Source organism: Athene noctua, chromosome 5 (assembly GCF_965140245.1).
Source record: "Athene noctua chromosome 5, bAthNoc1.hap1.1, whole genome shotgun sequence".
In the NCBI taxonomy this organism is placed as follows: domain Eukaryota; kingdom Metazoa; phylum Chordata; class Aves; order Strigiformes; family Strigidae; genus Athene; species Athene noctua.
The window spans coordinates 31094618-31117421 of NC_134041.1; the positions used below are offsets into that span (position 1 = coordinate 31094618).

Sequence of the window (22804 nt, forward strand, 5' to 3'; positions counted from 1 at the left end):
ACACAACCCACTACCCAGTACTTCAGCTGGCAGAGAAGAGCAGAGCTAAGGTGCATGCAGCCAGGCATCCTCCCGCAGCTCCCAGTGCAACAGTTTGACGTTACCACCATCCTCTCCCCCTTCCTGCTGTGCATCACAATCCTTCACCTGGAAGTCACAGACCTCCCCAGGGGAGCTGTGGTGGGACAGACTGTGGGAGAACCAGTGATCTGTTCCACTGTGAAGTTGGCTACAGCAGCCGTATCACCACTGCTAACAGCTGAAGCCACTGTGATTAATGAGGGGTGGACAGCACTTAAGAGACCTTGGAATCTTCTGCTGTATTTTCAAAAAGCAGCACATTTCCCATTCATCTTCATCTGGTCAGACCTGGTCGAACCTCTCTATTAGTAAGGGATGGTCCAACACCTCCCTGCAAAAGCCCATTAATAGAAGGATGACTCCTGCCTTGATGGATCACATCTCTATTCCTTGGCAAAGAAAGGAGTTTCACACTTTTCTCTTACACAGGCTTAACCCCCCCCCCCCCAAATTACACATCATTTCACCAGAGAAGCCTGTTTCTGAAGTGCTGATGAGAACACAGACAGAAGCACTACTCTTTAGAGACAGCCCTATTTAGTTAACTTCTGTATTTTTAATTACTGTCAATTTCCTGGGCTGCTTAATGAGAAAGTGCGTGGCAGTTACATTATTCCAGACCAACCTATGGCTCTCCATGGCACTTCCAAGCCAATGAGAGCTAGTGTTCAACAGTCTCATTTGGAGTACCTGAAAAAGGGTGTGAGAGTGGTATGGAAGAAGAGATGCTTACTCAAGTTTCCAGGCCACATAGGTTAACTTTGGAATAATTTAGAGGTTAATAAATAGCTGGATACTACCCAGAGCACAAGGATTTAACTGAAGAAGGTGTGTAAATCAAACTGACGATGTAAACTTCCACAAACCATCTTTCCTTTCAATTAAAGGTTAAAATCCCACATAGCCAATTAAGCCAGTACTTGTACTTAAGCTCAGTAACACACAAATGCTCATGCTGAAAAAGCAAATCCTACAAAACAAGAAAATGATGGAAGAGTACAAAGCATTCAAGAGGCTTAGTTCTTCAAGCACAGAAACCCAATCTATATTCTATGTGAGCCAGATATTTCTGATGACACCATGTGAGCAAAAGACATCGAGTTAGAGAGAACTGACAGTATCAAAACCAAGATGCAAAGAATAAAGTTGGAGCATAAATCACACATAAATCTTAAGAAGCGACCGGCACTCTCAGAGTAGCACAAAACAACTCCAGTTGCACTGCTTCTCATGAGCTGAAGACCTAAATATAATAAACCTATCATACAAAGCCTGAACCAGTTCTGAGTGAGGAATGAAATCAAGGCTGGCTATTCTAGGTATGTCAGCATACCTTCTTAAATACAAGTACACTTTATGCGAGAGGGGATCCCTGTGGAATGCTACGACAAGCTGGACTGAAGTGGAAGCAGCTACAATGGTGCATTTGTCAAGGAAGGCACGTGTGTTTTTGGCAGAGTGAAAACACTGCAAAACGTAGTTGTGTGTCAAAATAACCCTGCACTAGGGGTAAATATTCTGCTGCAGACTCAGGTTTAATAATTTGCTTCCCTAGCACCACGCAGATTTCCATAGGGATTAAATAAGGCAATATAATACTCAGTTGGCTAGCTCTGAGGAAAGCTACTCAGCACTGCCAGGGAAGTTAATGCCAGTGCTCAACTCCTTAGTGCAAAGCAAGGGTAGGAACGAGCCAGGGGCAGAGGCTTCTGCTCGGCCACGCAGTAAGCAGGCAGGGACTGGCGGCACGCACGCCAGTTGCTAGGTAGCTTAGAGTTACAGATATGCCTCATTTGCCTGTGCAAACATACCCCATAGGACTATATTTACAGAACGCGGCCTTTGCTTTCCTATTCCTTTGAGTGATATAAAAATACTGAGAATTCTTCCTTTGGGAGCTCAGCAACAGTTGCCCTTGGGTTGCTGCTGTTGTCCCTGAAACACGACGGTGTTTCTGAGCCATGGTGAAGTGGGCAGGTTGTGTCAGCACTTGGCCACACAACCACTGCCTGCTCCAGTCTTATGTTATGGGGTTGTTACTTTAATTTCAGCTTCACTAATTCAGATCCCTAAATATCAAGATGATAGTTTGGGAGTTAACTCTGTCTAGTCCCAGGACAATAGGATCACAAGTTCAGGACAGAAAACCCACCAGTTTACTTTGATATCTTACTGGTCTAACATCCCAACTGCAATTAGCAGAGAAAATTGCATTCTGCATCTAAATCAGGAAGTAAAGAAATGGCTTCTCTGGGGGAAGAAAGAATCTGAATTATGCACTGCTTGAGCAATATGAATTTAATTAAACAGTGATATTCTGGAGAAACTGAGATACTTGTCGAGAGTCCACAATACACTGTGTTACTGGGGGGATTCTTTGCTACAGGAGGTTTGGAGAAGGGAGTACCACATATGACCAGAAGCAGCATACATCACTTAAACATCATAAGGTGGCACTTGTGCATTTGTTTAGTTTGAGCTGTTTTCCAGCAAGCATATGAAAACACAGCACAAGAACGCTGTAAGTGCACTCTGTATGAATTAGAGGGCTTTCAATGCCAACAAACCCTCCTAGCCGCACAGTCCATCTTCACACAGCTGGCAGACTGCAAGCTAAAAATCTACAGACCCACTACAAATTATTCACTGTTCAAATCAAGGGAGGAAGACAAGCCTTTTCAGAGGGCTGCACCATTCCCAGGACTCCCAAGTGGAGAACAGCCGCTGGTGTACATTACCTGACCTCCCAAGAAAAGGCCACCAATTACCCTCTTGTCCTGGCAGCCAAACGCTGTCATTCCAGAGGTATAAGTCATATACTTGCAAACACAGGCATGAAAGGCTGTTTAAACAAAACTCTTGTTACCACAGCAATTAACAGGTTCATTACTGCAATTTAGAGCAGGTCTAAGGAGCAAGGATGGTTACCAATTTGACACTAGGCAGTGCTTGCTTTCCTTAATAGCAAGCAGCTAGTCCCCAACAGATGTTTTGTAGGTAAGAGATCAGTGTCTCTGCTATCCTTAGGCAGACACAGAGAAGGTGTGGGCGAGCATTGCATCTATTTTCAACAGTAACATCATAACTTGATGATAGACCATCTGACTGCAAGTTCAAAAAGAACTGGGAATCTATGTAAAGCACATAGATAAATTAGATTCTTAACAGATACAGCATATTAGAAAGTGCATTTATGACAGGATAGGAACAGACCTGCAGGGCTGAGAAGACACAGCAAGGTCTTTAGGCAGCCCTCTGAAAAATCCTACAAGCTCAGGCACAGTGACATTTACAAAATCTCTGCTAACTTGTAATTTCCAAAGGCCACAAAGCTTCCAAATTTTTTTGTAGGATACCAACAACTACATGCTATTGACTCCCACTAACAAAACCGGACAGACAAAAGCTGGGAGTCATGAATATCTCTCGGCAATTGGAACAAGCCCCATGCCTGGCTCGTAAACACCTCATTACAACCCACTCCCTGCCAGACTTGAAGAGCAGACAACAGTTATGTATGGCAGCAAGGAGAACAGGGGTCAGCGGTACTGGCATGGATGTAAACTTCAAGGGGAGTAGAAAGAGGTCAAATTCTTCAACAGTACATTGTGACAGATGCTGGTTTTCCTCTTGGTTCCAAACCTATCCAAACCTTCACACAGAAGGCTCTGTCTCCTGGGAAGGAGAAGCATTAGTCAGCCTCCCCAGAGCAGGCACTGTATATAAATGCATATACGCAGTGACTATATAGCCAGGCAATCTGTACTTGTCTCATCTCAGAGTTTGGCAGCGGTGACTAACTGGACTGCAGGGCTGGAACAGAAGAGTTACAGAATGTCACTGAGCAAACAAGTTAAAACGAGAACAAGCTCCGGGGGCACGGCAGCAGGGAAGAGACACACAGAGGGGCCAGGTGCTGCATCCACCACCACTGACACTCCCATACCAGGTTTGCATGTACCTCTGGAAACAGAGTGCCTGACTTCCAGCCCTCAGCCAGCCTGCACCAATGCACCTCTCTGCCCTTAAAATGCAAGGTTTAAGAAACGTTATCGGTGTGACTTCAGGACCAGCTACATCAAAACAGCCATTTCTTGGCCACCGGAAGGTTTCTAATAACCCTGCCGCCCCTCCAAAAGACCATCATGTTAACTAGAAGCATGCCTTGAACGCTTCTCCCTGCCCTGACACAATCAGGATAAGTAATTGCTCATGAATGTGTGCAGTTGCTAATTTCTAGAGATATAGAAAGCATATATTTTCAAATAAAAGAATACCCATTTTAGGACTTCAGAACAATGAAAGGCAGGGTGACTGCCTGAAGTGCAGAAACTAAAAGCTTTTTCCCTCAGAACAAGAGCAGTATCAAGTAATTGTTGTTTCCAGGGAGATGGGGAACTTCAGAGATCAGAGCTCAATCTGCAGTTAAATGGATTGGAAACAACTCCCTACCAGCTGCAGAAAAAACATGGATAAAATACACAGGAAAATCCAGAGAGGGCATTTTCCCAGCACTGTGCACATCTTGCACATTCAGGAATGACGGACCACCTTTATTTAGATGATTCAGGTTAGATATTCATGAATGCCAGAGGGAGTAGTTCCTGTGTTACCCCTTATCTTCCACATCTCCCATTCAACCTCCCTTCACAGCAAAAACTCACAGGTATTTTAGTTTTCTCCTTTCAGGAGACAAACCTGAAAATTCTCTCTCACACTTCAGAAGTGCAGTTCTAAGCAGACCAGGTATGTGAAAAATACCTAGAAAGTCTAAAAATACTCTTTGCAAGCTAGGCAGGCCTTTGCCTTTCCACTGAGATGTTTCACAGGTACCAGGAAAGTTCATGCTTCAATGGGATGCCAGATTCTGAGCTTCTCCCATGTAAAAAGCAGAGCCCATGAATTGTAAGGGATTTTCCAAAATAACCAATACCTTTGTGAGTGCTGTAGAGGGCTGCAAATGTCACCACGAAGAAGGTGGTGGAATATTTTCCAGCGTTAACCAGATGAAAGGCCCGTTTGTTATCACGGTAACGGCGCAGGCACTGGATGAATCGCAACCAAGCAGGGATGCACTGGACAACTGCTCTCACTCCGTAGGAGTAGCTGTAACAAATCTGATTATCTGCAAGGAAAATGTTTCAGGGACAAAGAGTCAGTCAGTGTAAGAACTCCTATTGTCTTCCTTTCTGTAAGAGTAATATCACTTGACAGGAGAGCAATTCCCCATCAATGTTCCCTGCTTAGGCACACACCCATCCAGAAGAGCAAGAAGCTCATCACCAGAAAGTATCCTGAAGCCCTTTACTCCCTCTCAGAGATGTTCAGGTGATATGACACCAATAACACATCCAGACAGATCATCATCTAACTATTTCACTGCTGCCAGTATAATTAACATGAAAGAAGATTAGAAATAATCTATTTTTGAATTTATTTTGTGCTGTTGGCAGTACTGTGAATAATCAAATTAAGGATGGAATTACAAAAGGCCTTCAACACTGAATGTTTGTGCATAAATGGGAGAGCATTTCCAAACTCTGCAGGACAGCTCAAAAAGGCTACTTTGCCTATGATGTCCTTGACCCACTTTTCTTGTATATAGGAAAAAAATATTTCAGTATGTGTTTGAGGTTGTTTTGGTTTGTTTTTTAGGGGGGTTGTTTTTGTTTTTAAAAAGCAAAGCCAGGGCATAGCTCTGGCTTCAACAACTGGGGTGAGAGGCAATTACACCAACATGACATTGTGTCACACCGCTGATGTTTGAAAGCCTTCTTTTTATTGAGCAAATGACCAGGAAAATCCCAGCTTTGCCTGGAGCCCCCAAGCATGACATATTCATATACTGTCTCTCTTAGCACACCTAAACCAAACACCCCACTAACAAACATTTGTTTCTTATTGAGACTAATGGAGACAAGGTATTAGCTGGTATTTATCTCAAAGCACTGTGTTATCATTCCACTGTTTGGAATGGAAGAGGATAAGTTGTTATCCACTCAGTTGCTTTATTTATTTTATTTTTAATAAATAAATATTTAGTTATTTGCAACACTGTCTTAAAGAGAAGGATCAGACAGATTGGAAGAACAAAGCAAGCACTGATGCTTATTGAAGCATACTACAAAATCTTTCAGCGAGTGTCAAAACCATCAGACAACACGATTTGCCAGTCACTGCTGAAAATGGAAAGACAACAGCCTGATCCAGGAGGAGACAGGTACTATTTTGCCACTGGGAAGGCCAAAGCCAAAATCCATATGCCAACTCTGAGGCTCTTCTGGATAGAAAGGAGAGAAGCAGCAGAGCATGCACAACCCTGGAGTCACAGCATCAACTCTGACTGAATAACGGGTAGCACTAACAGGCTCTGAGGATGTTTCTCCATCCTCTGTTGCTTTAGGGTACTGTGATGGAGCATGTAAGAAACAGGCTAAAGCACAGAAAATTGTGGTTAACAAGCTCATGCAACTCACTTTCATGCTCAGCAATAGAACAGGCTAAAAGCAAATATATGGTTAAACCACTATGAAATAAAACAACAATGCCAGGAAAGTGGATTTCTCTTTCCAATCAAGAAGTGCTGTGTCTAAATTCTTTGATGAATATACACATCAGGCCAAATGACTGGATTAGGAAATGAGCAGAGATCTGAAATTCCATTTCTCTGGATGGAAGTAAGAAAGTGCAGAATCTCTCTAATGCTTCATTTACAAGAAATGCCAATTATTTAATTTCCTATGACATTGGTAGCCCTCTTCAAAACAGACAGATGATTATGAAGTTGCCTTGCTCAATGTTTTTCAGGTCATTTTGACCATATTTGCCTGGGTTGCCAGCATAACTCTACCTGTATTTGCCAGAAGTCCAGCATTGTCCTCCCACTGAACCTCAAAGCTGTAGAAGCAGATCATGTATTCCAGATCCATGAGTATCACGACCAGGCTGTTGAGCTGATCAGCCAGCCAGAAATCTGCGAAGCCTACCTTGTGGAAGGGAGCAGTGAACACTCGAAACTGTCAGGGAAAAAAAAGGAATAATTCATGACATAGTGTAAAAGACATCTAAATGCAGTGGCAGGACATCACAGCATTGAACAAACATGGAAATGACAGAAATGATTGAAGATTTATTGCTGACGTTTTGTGCCTGCTGACAAAAAAAAAAAAAAAAGATAACTATCTCCTCATTTTTAGTACAAATAACATTCCTGCTTTCCTCCTCCTGTATGTAACTATTCATGCCTCCCCCTTTTTTGGTTTTTTTTTATTGGCAGAAGAACACAGTCTTCTCCAACCAAGCTGTTTCCCATAAACTCCCGGTCTCCACGTAAGATCTCTACACAGCTCCATTTCTCCTGTCGCTCCTTATTTTGACCAGTGCTTTCTTTCAGGCATTTATGTCATGTCCACTCACACCTTCCACACTTACCTTCTCCCTCACACTTAATGTCAGTTAGATTACAGACCCTCAGCATGGTCATTAGTCTGATGATGGCTCAGTTTACTTAACACATTAGCTGTTCTTTGGTGTTGTAAAAGTAATGATTGTTACTGCTGGATCTGCCAAAGCCTCCAGCAGGGAAAGAGTTAAAGAAAGGGCAGAGGAAATCCTACTGACTGTCAGTTAGACTCCCCCTCAATCCCAGTCCACTTTCCCTCTAAGCCTTAATGGCAGTTTTGCTACTTTCAAACCAGACAATTTTCATGGTCCATTACCTTTGATTACAACTTTCTCTACCCAGTTAGTTATAGTTACTAACAGCCAGTTTCTCAAAGAGACAGCACCAGCACCATCCAGTAGTTCAGAGATTTATGAACCTTTACATTAATGAAAGCGGAGGCTAACACTGATCTTTTATATTGCTCTCCTTATTAACCTAAAGGGTACATAGTTACAGAAACCCAGGAAAGGACTGACACATTCCCATCAGCTTGTAACGCCAATTGAAGACTCTGGTCCTAAATTTCAAAGCCAAATAGGGGATTAAGATTTAGTGGCATAAAGCAGATATGGATTCTTGACCCAAAAAGCACTGTGCTCATGTAGGACAGTGCCTATTACAAAGGCTCAAACAGGGCCAGCCATTAGTGAAGTCTGTCCTCAAAGCCTTCCAGAGAGGCCACACCAGCTTTCCCTTTCAAAAGGTCCTTCCTCTGTTTTGCCAACACTCCCTGATACTATCTTTACCTGTTTCATCATAGACCTCTTTTTTTTTTTCCATAAAGATAGACAAACGAAATGTGAAAACAGCCTTACAGATAGATCTCCCTGAAAAAATAAGAAATTAATAAAATCCCTGTTGTTATTTAATTTAGGGAGAGACACTTAGGCACTGCCAGATGACAGCATAAAACTTTCAAGAGAGTAGAAGCTTTCCACCTAAAGGTTACAGCAGATGAGGAGTCAGCAGATACGTCCATGACCTAGCTAAGGCACTGGCATCTCAGCCAACAGTCCTCAAGAACATGAGCTGCCACTTGAACCCTCCTAACCCCGCAGGTCAGGCACTGTGGTTTCTAACTGCTGCTGCCGCACACCACCCAGGCACAGCTGGAGCTGCAGCCCAGCTACCAGAGGGTGCAACTCCTCACTTCCCAGCTGAGAAGGGTCCCTGCAACATCCTCCAGAGAAGATGGGCCACAAGAATAAACTCATAAAACACCAAAAACTGGAGTTGAACCTCAGTTTCAAGTCATCAGTTGCAGTTATATATCAACAGTTCCACAATCTGAACACAGACTTCCTGGTACTGACTACTGCTGTTTTAATAACTGCTTAGATGGTAGATATTTGAGTTGGAGCTAAACACTTCCTAGATTTTCACCTCTCACAGACAGGCTCCCTGCAGTTGTTTCACCATTTCAGCACCCTGCAGAGAGCGTGGGCATGCAGATGCTGTGCCATCCCCTGTGCTCAGATCCGATTCCTCCCAGCGAGCTGCTCTCCTCAGCCTACACAAGGGCACTCATGGGCTTCTCATCCGGCAGCAAAGGGGCAAAAAATGCTCGCCTAAGCATGTAGCGAGAAAGAAGAGCCTGGCATGGGAATTAAACTTAATAATGGCTAAATAACTGTTATCACTCAGAGGAAGATCAATTTAGATGTAACCTGCAGTCCCTCAGAGATTTTCGAAAGAGATCCCACTCATGAGTACTGTTCATGATCATGGGTGGATGCAGTAAGCCCTCCCAGATCCATCAGGAAATGCTACAACACACTGAGGTATCCTCCTGATTCAGTGCTAGAAAAATTGAAGGTTCCAGTAATGCTCTGCTACACCCAATATGTCAGACTTCATTTTGGATGGAAATGAAACATACCAAAGCACGTGAAGAAAAACACTCACCAAACTAAAATCTGTGTGGACAGCACAGTTCTAAGAAAATTGAGCTATTTAAACCTCTTTTCACCCAGATAGCTGCTGGCGACTGCATGGAGAAATAAAACACACCTAGCCAGCCAATTACATACAATAAAAATTAGAAAAGCCTAGCAGCTACTCTTCATGTGGTTTGTCTGGCCTCTTTTCTCCCCTTCCCCCTTCTGCATAACACACAGTCAGAAGTAGTGTGTCATTCTCCACCATTAAGTTGATCTTGCATTTTGATGAAGCTTTTTTCCCCAGGAGACCTGGGGATGAATTGGCCTCTGCACACTCCAAGGTATGCCTGTATCGCAGACTGCAGAGTAGTCTAGAGACAGCTGGGATAGAGCAGGGACTGGAAACTGCCTATGAGCTCTGTGAAGACTTTTACCATGTTTAACATATTAAGGTAAATTAGCACCGATATTGCTCACACGGTTAAACTACTTCCAGGGCTTCCCCTAGCACCAAGGGACAGCAGTAAGACTAATGAGGCTTGGGACTAAAGGTACATCTATGAGAGATGACTGAATGCTGGAAGGCAAAAAAGGAACTGCAATAGTAGTAAGCTAGGAAATGAAATAACAGAGGTAAGCGCACAGAGGTTAACTAGCTGTGTGTATACCTGCACGCACATGCATGAAGCATGATTCTACGTTTCATCTTTGTCATGTTCCAGATAAAGTTAATTGTTTTAATTGGCATTAAAATGATTCTACAAATAACATCAGCCAGACAAACCCTCTTCTGCCCAACACTCTCAGAGCAGTTCCAGCAAGAATAAGGTATCGAGGGAAACAACATGATTAAAGTAAATTTTAAAGGGCATACAAGGTGGGGATGAACGTGTGAAACAGCCATTTGGGAAGAAACCAATAAGCCATCCAACAAGTCTGAAAACTGTTCTTCTGGAGCATCCACCTATAACTGGAACACTGAAGTAGCATGTATATTTACATTCAATTTACCAGATTTATCTTACCTGGAAAACACGAGCAGAGTCTAAAATAGTTTGTTCAAGACCACAAACAGATTTGCTGAAAAAAACTCCACCCATGAAGATAATTTTATAAGCAGTAACCTTTGCAAAGGTTCCCTCTCTGTCAGTGAACGCTCTCAGTGTTGGCACTCACCCAGTTTGGGCTGGGGGGCATCCATGCAGCCTTGCCTTAGAGCAATGGAACCTTAATCAAACTGTTTCGCTACGTTAAGGAACAAACAAGCAAAGATATTCTAGTGTTTCTGTGTGTGCAAAACTAGGTATACAGCTGTCTATAGGAAGATTAACAAGTAGGTACCTGCAATACAAAGATAATGACAGACTGGTACGGACAAGCAGAAGTTGCTTCTGTAAACCCATGCTCAACAAGCATTTGCAGTCAATACCTTATCAAGTCTACTCTGTGAATACACAGTGGTGTAAGCATCTCTTTCCTGAAGATTAGTGACACTTGGATATACTTAACTCCTACTGCTCAGCTACAGCATTTTAAAAAAATCTATTTCTTTAAATCAGGCTTGAGACTTACCAATAGTTTGAGCAGCCAAAAACGGGACTTGTAATATAAGGTTTTGGTAGGGTTGATAAGAAAAAGCAACATGAAGCCATACAAGATGAGTGGGTTCACCTGCATAGGGATGTAGGTGAATTTACCATATATACATGCCAGCAGGCTCAGGCACCACAAAACCCCCAGGAAACCAGCAATCTACAGAAAGATAGAAAAAACACATAGATACCTTATGAAAATATAGCTCTGAAACCTACAATGAATTCTCATTATAAGAAAAGGGAGAGCAGTGCTCAATCCTGTAATCTAATCAGACTTCAGCAACTTCCCCTTCTAATTGTATTAAAACTCCTTGCCAGGAAACGGTGCAGGATTTATCCTCCTGATACACTGCACAGCTCAACTACTCCTACTATCTGTTCTGTTTACCTCGAAGAGATGTTGATGGGACAAGTTGCTGCGGGGATTGAGTTCAAAGATGAGGACATGATTCACTCCAGCCTGTCTCCAGCCATATGTGTTGATACCCAGGAGAAAGAGGAATTCTATCAGGAGAAAGCCACCTCGATAGATTCTCACCAGTGGCCACACATTTGGTCCATCTATAAAAGCCACACCTGGCAAAGACAAAAATGAAACGACCTTAGTGATAGCACAAGTCACGGCACAGAGTAAAGCTGCTTTATTTGCTGGTTCGCAGATGCTTGGCTGTACCCCATGAAAACAGGGTACACTCATATACACCTGCATATTCAAGCAAACAGGGGACTTTTTGCATAGCCTGGCAGGGGATTTAGGAGTATTCTGGGGAAAATTCACTTTCCAGCTGTTGTAGTCAGGTCATTAGCAGCATCTTAAGTCCCCTGTCTCACACTACAGGCACAAGGGACAGCGCTAGCATAAATCATGACTATATGCACTTAAGTGTTCTGGTTTAATGGAGATGAAATCCCAATAGACAGATACACAGATACTTCAGCTCCCCACAAAAGAAAGAAGCACCATTTACAGCATTTAAAACTAAAACTAAACTGCGCCTAATCACTGAACTCAATACAAGTGTAATGCAATACATATTCATAACTAGCAATATAATATCCAGCCGCACCCAAACGGAAAACTCAACATAAGGCAACAATACTGGAAAGCCTGTTGCTTCCTTTGTTCAGTCTTCAGGGTTTTGGAAACAAATTTGCTTAATTTCAAAGAACAATAAGCCCTATACAGCAGCAGCTTACTCTAGTACAAGTCTTTTTGCAAAATACTGTCTCCTGGTTGCCCGATATGGGTTTTATGAGGAAAGCACAAAAAAAGTAGTTATTTGAATCCTCAGTTTCAGTTTCATGGAGTGTTTCTTACCCACATGCTTTTTAAGAGGGGAGAGAACATGCAGTTTTACAGAACTGACACTGAGAATTTATTCCCACAAACCTTCTTGTCTAAATTACAGCCCCAAGTTTTTCAAATTTTTCTTCAGAGGAAGCATATCCATAACAAGAAGTTTTATGTGTTCAGCATCTGTACTTTATACTACATAAAATTATGGAGGAAAAATGTGCAAGGAACAATGACTCAGAAACTTGTTCTTTAAATTTTAAGCTTAGAGACTACTGGATTCAGGCAAAATAGAGTCAAATTTTGGACAAAAATGACAGACACCCTGAAGAAGCGGAAAGAAATGAGTCTTCAATGGGGAACTGCAAAAGCAGCTTTTCAAATTTTAATCTGAAACACCTGCAGACAAAACCAAGGGAGGTGCTTCCCACACAGGACAGAATGGCCCCAAAAATACTGAGTAAGAAATGACCAGACAGAATAAGACAGATGCGCTGTATGCTATTTGAAACAGAACACCCAGACAAAGGTTTATCCTGAGGTGAACACAGTTCAGTATGACAGTATAGCATATGACTTCCATAGCTCAGGCCTACTAATCTTATTTCTGGACTCCTAGGGTGGTAGAGGAGTATTATTGCAGCATGGAACAGCAGCTGGTTCTGGAGAAAAAGCAGATACTGAACAGTACAAGCAACTGAGATACTAACACAGAAGCTGGAGTATTTATGTAAATTCTCTCCTCTGACTCTAAGACCCTATCTAGTTTAGCTTCTGCAATGTGTAAAGGCTAGATTTGAGTCCCTTTTCATGTCTCCTAACTGAACCATTGTCTTCACTAAGCCAAGCAGTTTGACTGAAGACCCTCAAGGACCCTGCTTGCAGGGAAGTGCCCAGCAAAGGTGTACGAGGTCTCAAATGGGCACAATCCAGTCCAGGGCTCTGTACTACAGCCCTGAAGCAATGAGATTTTCTGTTCATATACTGTTTCCACTTAAATCTAATACAAATGAAGTCACCTCCTATATTCAGCAGAAACGTGACACTTGACCAACTCATCCCTTCAGCAAGTGCAGGCTCTGAACAAGGTGTGCAGAGAGGAAGATGTCACTGTAACATTTGCAGCCTTTAAAAGACCCCAAGTAATTATGAACTCATTGTAAAATGCTGCTGTTCTATTTTTAAAAGCAGGCAATACAGAAGTGGTTTACTATTAGAAGTCATGTTCTAATGCTGTTTCACAGATTCTACACATACAACACTAAAATCTTATCTGAGTGAATCAAATCATAAAAACAATTTGACAAAAGTAGCAGAGAGGTTAGCAAAGCAATATCCAATTAAAAACAAACACTCTGCAGTTAGAGCACAGTTTTTTCCCAATATCTGAAGTAATGTACAGATATCAGATCATGCCTGCTGATACAAACATACCTATTATTCACACCAGGTTAGTAACATCTGCTTCAGAGATATAATCATTTTTATGAATTAATTCTCACAAATGTGTCACTTTTTCATTCTTAATACTGAGAGATAAGGCAAACACAACTGGCTTCAATTATATTTGCATCTCACAGAGATCAAACATAAGTAACAGAAGAAAAAAAAAAGATACAATGAATAAAGAACAGCTTCCACACATTAAACGGATCCTTCACACAGATGGGTCAACTTTCTGCCTTTACCGTAAGAAGACCAAATGGGAAGCACTGCAAACATCTTCTCAAATAGAGACATTTTATCCCAAGAGATGACTGGATCCAATTATAGAAACATCTGATTAAAAATTCTTGTAAGTCCAAACCACAGGCATAGGTTTTCCCTAATGCAAGAGCTTGTACGTTGACTTGGTAAGCTTTGCCTTTGTACTGCTTAAGCAAGTTACAACACTACTGAAATCACACACACAATTAGTAAAGTCATTTGTGATTAAGCACTGTATCTGGATCTACAGTACTAACATGGCTTTTACTCTAATCAGCGTCCAAAGTCAGAAGGCACAAAGCAGAATAAAACCAAGGCCTGAGATAAGCAATAATTTATCACAGCTTTTAAATAATCTTGCCAAAATCTGCCAACAAGAACAATTAATAGGCATCAGGCACTGAAATCCTAGAAATTCCTACAAGAAAATGTCTCAAGTGGCATTGTGCTTATATGGCTCTATGTCTGGTCTCATGCCCTGTAGGGAGTTAGTACCATGCAAAACTTAAGTACTACAAGTCCCTGTCTCAAGGTGGGTGAGAGCTGTGTTCGCAGAACAATAACAGAAATCTGTCTTTATATACAGATGTTGCACCTCCAGAATATCCCTCCAAGAATAAGGAGGAAGCCAGGAGAACAAGCCATAATATGTTCAAAGTCCAAAACTTGCATATATACACAGCCTATTACTGAGCAGAACTAATATTTCACAATAGCGTGATCTGACTCAGGCTGATTTCGTCCCAACCAACTCAGTTCAGAACCAGGCGCTCACTAAGTGATGAGAACATCTGGGAACCAAGGTACAGCAGCCCACCGGGTCCAGCCGAGGGTACCCACCTGAAAGTATGACAGTGACGTTCAGTGCAATGAACAACCCACAGAACAATCCAACCCTGAATGTAGTCCAGGCTGGTACAGGCTGTGAACAAAGCAACGGTGGAATTAAGGTGAGGTAAACAGGTTATCAAGCAAAGTCAGATTAATTTGCAGAGTAATCAGAGGTACTGATCTCTGATTGCACTCTTGCTCTTGAAATGAGGTTTTTTTAATGAAAATGCTGCATAATATTCTTGCCCATGTTGTTGTCATGTTGAAACAGAGCTCGGGCATCAACATCCTTTGAAAAATATTCCAGACCACACAAACACTAAGTATATGTTATTAGCACAAATTTCCTTTTGCTATTTATCTCATCCTTTCATTACCTTGTCTGCATGCATTAGGACAAGTAAGCTTCCAAGTCTTCCGGAACTAAAGCAGATTATGTGACCATTCCCCCCTCACAATTTGTGGAGCACGCTTACATCAGTTATTTTCATGACTTTGTTCTGATGTTGAATCTAATTTGGCCCCTTGACAAGTTGGAGAAGCAGCTTTGCTACATAATTCGGCCCCTCACCTGAGCTGCTCCTAAGGGTGGAACACGCAAACGTTTCATAGCCTTCTGTCTGTCTCCATCTTCTAACTCATTGGTCACCACTTCCTATGGAGATAAAGATATACATCACAGAAGTTCATTCTCATGATAAGCACAACAACCAAATATAATAGTTGATTTCCAAGTTACATTTGAGCCGTGGCCCAATACTCTTCTAATACACAGTAACAACGATATGACAAGCTCACTGTGCTGCATCAAGTTATTATGCAATACAAGCTAATACTGCATTAGCTTTTCAGAGTGAAAAGTTACCAGCTGAATAGAACATATCCAAATTTACGTAAGCAGTGCCAGTAATCAGTGGCATTTCAAAATCAATTAATAGTTGTCTTGTTGGTGAATACAAGCCTTAGAGCGGACAAAACATTATAGGAATCAGTAGCATCAGTTTTCTAGTTATAAAAGAAGCAGTGCCCTGACTAGCATCTTTACCTCTGTTTCGGAGATAAGCTGGTTGATCTTCTTGCAGGTGTAGAAGGGTGCCACCTCCACCTCGGCCACCCGCCATTCTGCTCCCCGCACCGTCTCCAGGTTCTTGTCATGCTTCTTCAAGATCTTGCGGAAGCCAGTGAAGTTCAGGTTCTGCAGACAAGGGAAAAGTTACTGGCTTTTAACCTCAGTCAGCTCACAAGAAAGTTAAATGGCTACATTTCCAGTGCTTTGCAAAAAAGGAATAGTTAGAAGAATCAAACTTACTGCATCTACTGCCAGGAAGTTTTTGAGTGATTACTTTATTAGAAGTAATATATATTCGTTGCAAATAACGGAAAAAAAGTGGGACTCAAGGCATAAAGACGCATAACTTATTCACAGGGAGCTACCTAAACCTCATATTCCCTGAGAAGCCAAATCACTCCTACTCTCCTCGTTAATGCAGGAAGAAATGACATTCCTGATGAAACCTCACTGAAGACAAATAACCTTTGGACATACTCAAAACTTGTATGCCTGAAGTTTTTTTGAGATGCTTCCTCTGTCTGGGCACACCTTACTGAATACATCCCAGGTGCTACAACTCAGCAACTGGTCTCTGGATTAGCTGTAGTTTTAATGAGCTCTTAAAAATATAAAGCTGTAGGAAGGCTGTGTTTTGTCCCAGCTCCCACAGTTGTTACCTATTCTTCAAGGGGTTTTTCCTTCTGAAAAAGTTAGGCTACTGACTTCTAGTTTCTTTAAACTTTATATTGGTTTCAAATCAAGTTCCCCAGATAAGTGTATTCTAGAAGGGAAATGCTTGTACAAAAATTTTAAATGCTGCAGATTAAATCCAGACAGGTGCATCCCCATAGCAGCATCCTTTTCCACAGAGTACGTTGCACAATGACTGTAAAACTAGTTCAGGCTTGCAGATGTGGGAGATGAAATTATCTAGTCTGTAAAGATAAGCATATGATGCTGCATTAAAACAAGAATTAATAGTTGATTTCCAAGTTATATATGAGCCCTGACCCAACACTCTTCTAATACACACTAACTAAGACAGGCAAATCTCATCCACATTGCAGGCAATTGCAGTGACAAGACGCATCTGAAATCCTGCATTACATTATACAGAAAACACCACTCAAAAGACTCAATGTTTCATTCAAGCAACATCAGGAATGCAGACAGACCATGGCAAAATTGACTTCTAAAATATCTTAGAAAGTAGCTTGGAAAGAAAAGCAGGAAAAATGGCAAAATCCAGTGCCCTGGGGAGAGGCACCAACTACTCACTGAAATTATTTTCCATCTAATTATGCTTAGAGTGATTTAATACCAGACCTCTATCATATAGGTGGGGAAATGAGGCTAGGGAGACAGGAGCAGGAAGCCAATGCATTAACGATCTGCATTACTGCAGACAAGAGACTTTAATTACTTTCTATTGGAAAAAACAGCATTTCACCCCAGGGAGAGCAGATCACTATTTCAGGAATTCGAAATGAAAAAATGCAACAAAATGATGATTTTGGTCAAAGATTTTTCTGTAGCCTGAACTAACATCACTTTATCTGCCATGTGTGCAATCACAGCCTAACTCTGGTGTGCCTTGGCTTGTCAGGGCATGGTTGCTCCAGACACCCTAGTACCTCTACAGCAGTGTTTCATCCTCTGGCTGCAAAAATTCTGCAGCCCTGAAGTGCATGATAAAAACACTGTTGATTACAGTGGTATTTCTGACAAGAAACATGCAGACACCATTTACACAGTCAGATGTTTTGCTATTCTTGCAATTTGTGATGCTTTTATTTGGCAAGGGGCTTTCTCCAAGCCTGACTTCCATTTCTGCTGGATACTAATCAAATCTATTGAAGTGAATCAACTAATGGAATGTTTTGTCATTAAAGGTGAAAAAAAACCCCACAGTGCAATTTATACAATAATATAATGCAAGATCAAGTAGAATCATCAATGGACTCAAAAATCTTTGCTTGTATACAAATGTATTGGGAAATGCACCCGCAAGGCAAATGCACATAAGTTTAATAAGACTGATTCAGGCTCCATTATTTGCCTGATGAATGTACTATATCATATACAGTATAGGTAAGTAAATACTACATACTTGATTTCTGAAGATTTGTTTGTTCTAAAACACATTATTTTAAATAAATAGATTTATTTATATATGTACATACTCTAGAATGATACATTGCTTTAACAATAAATTATCAGAAATTTAATTACTGGTAAGTTAAACAAGTAACAGCTGTCCTGGAGACAAGCTATAGTTTCCCTTGATAATTGGGTTTGTGTACCTTAGGAATGAATACATGCAACTTTTCCTCTTGCTTCAGTCCTAACAGACTGAGGAATTTGCTCCATGTGGATTTTCTTTTCTTAGTAACCCAACTCAAGACTTCAGCATTTCATCAAAGTCATAGTTTGATATTTATAACGCTACTGCTGACTTCACTTTAACTCTTACATGAAGGTCTCAGGTACATCATCTTCCCACAAGGTTACTGTTTTTCCTCTCCAAAACTGCAAGAGCCTGAATGTTCCAAGTTCTTATATTCTAAGCTCAAAAGTGATTAAGAGTAGTATTCTGGGATTTGGTTTTATGTCTGTTTTAGTTCTTGTATTACTTGTCCTCAACTTCAAGACCAATTTGAACTCATTTTTCTCATCCTCTCTTTGAAGATACATTGTAGAAAGAAGCTCTGCTCCTTTCCGAAACTGTGAAAGCTATCAAATTCAGATGTGTTTACACCAGTATTTAGTATACATACAATGGATCTGGACTCATGTCAGCAAAAAGAAAAAATGTAAGTGTGCAAGATGTCTTTCTGCACTGATGAATACTAGTAAAAATATTTTCCCAAAGGAATGACCTGTCATCCCCTATTTAAATTCTTCATCAAGCCTCAGAAGTTATTTTTTTGTAACCAACAGTAAGCAATTTTTTTTTAAAGAAAAAAGAAAAGTGAAGAAATCACAGCAAGTAATACTGCTTTGCTCCATTCCTGAAAAGCTACAGCTATCTTTCCCAGGTTTTTGAACTGGAAACTATCTCTAATAGTTAAAGGGCTTTATTGAGAAGCTCATAAATAGTTTCTGGACATGTGCTCAAAGACATAATATCACTTTAGGAGAGGTACAGACACTCAGAATTTTGGAAGAATTAAGTTTTGTCCATACTGCAGAGTGGTATTCGATTAATTCGTATTAATTTTGTTTAGTAAAATTCTCCAGTACAATGCTGGTAAAGATCTAAATACAGTTGTAGTGAATTTAAGTTCAAACATTCTCAATTAAACAAGCTAAAAACCCTCACAGTAAGACATTTAAAAGCATTTCAGCGTATTTAACACCAAAAGAGCTAGCCCAGCAAAAAAAGATCTTAAGAGTTTCAGATTTTTGTTTCAAGATTTTTGGAACAAAATCAGTATCTGCAATATTTACCATGACCTTTCATGCCAGAAATCCAAGTACAATTAAAGATTTGTTTTTTTCATACTTCAAGGCAAAGTAGCCTGTATCCTACAGAATTAAAAATATTTTTTTTTTTAAATGGATGTTTTAACAAGAAATTCTGATATAGCAAGGTCACAGTCACTACCATGGTAACGCCAAGAGGAAACAATACGCTAGCATTTCAAGTTTCATTACAAATATTAGATAAAAGACCTTCTTCCCCACCTTGCCAGCTCTGGCCCTGCACATAACAACACACTAGAGAAGAAGGAAGCCCCGATGTGACTTCATGCCTGGGCCAAGGGTGCTGGGGTCAGCCAGCCCAGAAAAGGAAGGTCCTTTTGCAGGTCAGCTTAGAATTTCTAGCTCAACAAAAAGCAAAGGCGTACAATGCTAAAAGCAACAATGCTAGCTGCTAGGCATCTGCCTTTTCATTAAAAATGTTTAGGGAGCCCAAAATTAAAAAAAGAAATAAAAAACTGGCTTGAATGAGGCAACTCAAGGATACACAAAGCACAGAGTCACTTACAGGGCTCTGTAAAACCACCTTTTTTTGCAGGTACCTGATAGTTCTGCAGTAAGATGAGGCTGAGGTAGAGCTCACTGAAGGCCAGTTTCAGATCTTTGATATTCCTATGCTGGACACGCTCTTCATGGGACAGGTGGAAGACCGGCTTTCTGCGCCGCTGCAGCGTGGAAGCCCCACTGGCTTCTTTCTGTGCATCCAAAGTTGACTGTAACTCAGTCCGAAGAGTAGTAAACCTGCGCTGTGCTTCTGCAAGCTTTTCTGTTAGCAAGGAGAGGGAAAAGTCAGATGAGGCTAGCAACTTGCCTACTAAGCCCATAAGAAGCACTGTATCTTTTCTTCAAATAACGCGCCTGTAGGGAAAAAGCATTGCATTGAATCACCTACTGCATGGCCTTCCTCCACTAAGCATTACATTCAACAACTCTGTGTACCTCTTTTATGATGCTCCTTTTTGCTAAAGGTTTTAATGCACTCGTATGTAAAACATATACGTTCTCCAAAAAAAAAAAGTCATCATGTCGGACAAGTTTTTATTAACATAGTTAAAATCAAGGGGCTGTCCCTTCAGCACAGACTAAAGCAGCATTAGATGTGAACTCAGACCTCTCGACTTCCACACCGGATCTGATTTCTAGAGGATGCTCATTCAAGGACCATACGAATACCTGTTCTGGATGGAAAAGGCCCAACCTGCACAGCTGCAGCCGGTAGCCAGGGGCCATAAACCAGCACAGGGAGGCAGGGCCAGGCCTCCTCAGGCTGGCAGAGCCATAGCTGGAGGCAGCCAGGCAGATAGGGTCTCATCCAAATACCAAAGCAGTGACCACATGTCTACTGCGCACACAGAGGAAAGCTGCTCGCCTTGCTCAAATAAAGCAAATGCACAAAAAGCATTAAAAAAACCCTCCTGTTAGACAATATTATGAAACTTGACAAGTTAGTAAGCAAAGCATTTCTCATATCTGTGCACCCACTACTATGTGTTTACTTTCTATATGACAGTAAGGAAATCAAAGGAAAAAAAACATACTTCAAATGTGACGCTGAATTTTGGAGCTCAGAGCAATGCAACCCCTCTGCCAAGCTCCCGGTGACAGACAAACACAGCTTCTGCTTTGATCAGGAGTTACAACACTACTTGCTGCTGTATATGATCTGCTGTAATAATTTATCCCTCTTTTCCTCAGTTTAGGCTCATGCAGGTTAGAAGCACTGCCTCATTATTTACTGATTAAAGGGACAGTCAACCTGAATTTAAATGTCGTTTTGATGTGTTTTCAGAACAAGTCAGTCTCTCCCTCATAACTCGAGTATGAAAAAGGTGTTCATTTAAACACGCTGCTTTATGTACATTCAGAAAATAATCTTTTTTTGGCTAAATAACAATCTTTTTATGCTAAAACCAGCATAATTGACATTATCTTTCTCTCTGTTCTGTATAACTAGTTTCTTTCAGGCTTTTTTTCCTCCTTACAACTTCAGTCATAGCTTTGGCATCTCCGTTGATAAGCACCATCACAGATCAAGGGCGCTGATGTTGGCCAGGAAGACACCGAGCAGGTTCCCAGTGCTGGAGCAGACAGCTGGGAGCTGGAGTCACCTCCACCCCGCAGGACACACACCCCTGCACCAGAAACCACGGAGCCCCAAGGCCACTCCACCACCTAAAACTCTGCCCAACAGTCTCCTTGCTGTCAATTTAATCCTCTTCGTTAGTACCTTACATTTCCTCATGGTGATTCTTAATTGCTCTCTACCCCAAAAGTAAGATTTCCTCTTATGGGAGTAATTCTGACCTTTTCCGCAATCCTATTCAATTCTGGTTAATTTTAAGAGCAAAACTCCTCTGTAAATAATTTTACAGTGCTCTGCAGAAGGTATTTCCAGAAAGAGGATGCCTTTCTGAACAGAAAATGGGGATCAGTATAGAAAAATCAAGTACGGAAGAGCCTGAAACTCTCTGTAACTTTCCTGATTATAAACTTCAATAAAGTAAGATGTTCTAAAAAGACAGGAAAGGACAACTCTCTGATAACTACTACAGCTGAAATGATTCCACCAAACAGAGGTAATGCAGCCCACAGTGAGAACTGTCTGCCCACAGCCTATGACATAATATTTAACATGTACAAGGTCAGACTGCAAAAACAACAACCTCTCCCCACTTTGGGAACTCTCTTGGGAAGAAGTAACAGATAACCGTTAAGAGTTGCTGTTACAATCAAAAGTCTTCATATAAATGAAACTCACAAGTTCACTCCCTATATTCAAAATGTCATATTAAACCATCTGTGATACACTGAGATATCTTTTGGATCAAATTATTAAACATGGAAGAGTTTAAATTTATATGTTTCAACTGAAAGCACTGTTCAATTGTCCCTGTGTCCAGAAAATCAGCCCAATAACACAATAAAGAAAAAACAATGCTTTGAAATAGTTAACAAACTGCTGTTGCAGTTTTCCTGTCTTGCAAAGCAACATCCCTAAAAAAAGCGTCATCTCCAAATGCAAACATTCTTTTTAATTACACACTGCTGAAGAGAGTCATGTGCTGTCTTCTATACAGCCCTCTCTATCCATAGTGGGGGATTGCAGTCCTCTGAGGTTGAGGCTTTAAAGGCAACTGACCCAGTCCCATAATGACCTGTCACTCCTGAGAAATGGCAGTCCTGCCACCTTCTTCTCCCTCCTCCCCTCTCTCTTGCACTGACTTGTTATCCAGTACACAAATCATTTCATCTTGTTAAGGTATGATTTTATCATCAAGATTAATTTCAGAAGCAAAATAAGACAGAATGTGTGCTGCTATTCTTGAAACCTCCTAGGGTATTGCCTAGGGAAACAGAAAAGCAGAGTAGAAATTAATTTCTCAGTTTGCAATTTACGCCAAAAATAATTGAAGACATTCACCACTATCACTAATTTAA

At 41.2% G+C, this 22804-nt stretch overlaps 1 protein-coding gene across 2 annotated transcripts in view; it reads right to left on the minus strand.

Annotated features, from left to right (window-relative positions):
- XPR1 (xenotropic and polytropic retrovirus receptor 1) overlaps positions 1–22804 on the minus strand; it is a 113387-nt gene that overhangs the window by 15179 nt on the left and 75404 nt on the right. Inside the window, exons 4-11 of one of the 2 annotated variants that reach the window (XM_074906934.1) lie at positions 19909–20132; positions 15878–16027; positions 15404–15487; positions 14842–14923; positions 11389–11576; positions 10978–11157; positions 6932–7097; positions 5015–5206 (exon numbers count right to left, since the gene is read on the minus strand). In XM_074906934.1, the coding sequence (XP_074763035.1) occupies positions 5015–5206; positions 6932–7097; positions 10978–11157; positions 11389–11576; positions 14842–14923; positions 15404–15487; positions 15878–16027; positions 19909–20132 (1266 nt within the window). The remainder of the gene's footprint in view (positions 1–5014; positions 5207–6931; positions 7098–10977; positions 11158–11388; positions 11577–14841; positions 14924–15403; positions 15488–15877; positions 16028–19908; positions 20133–22804) is intronic. The other variant, XM_074906935.1, reaches the window with a different exon arrangement.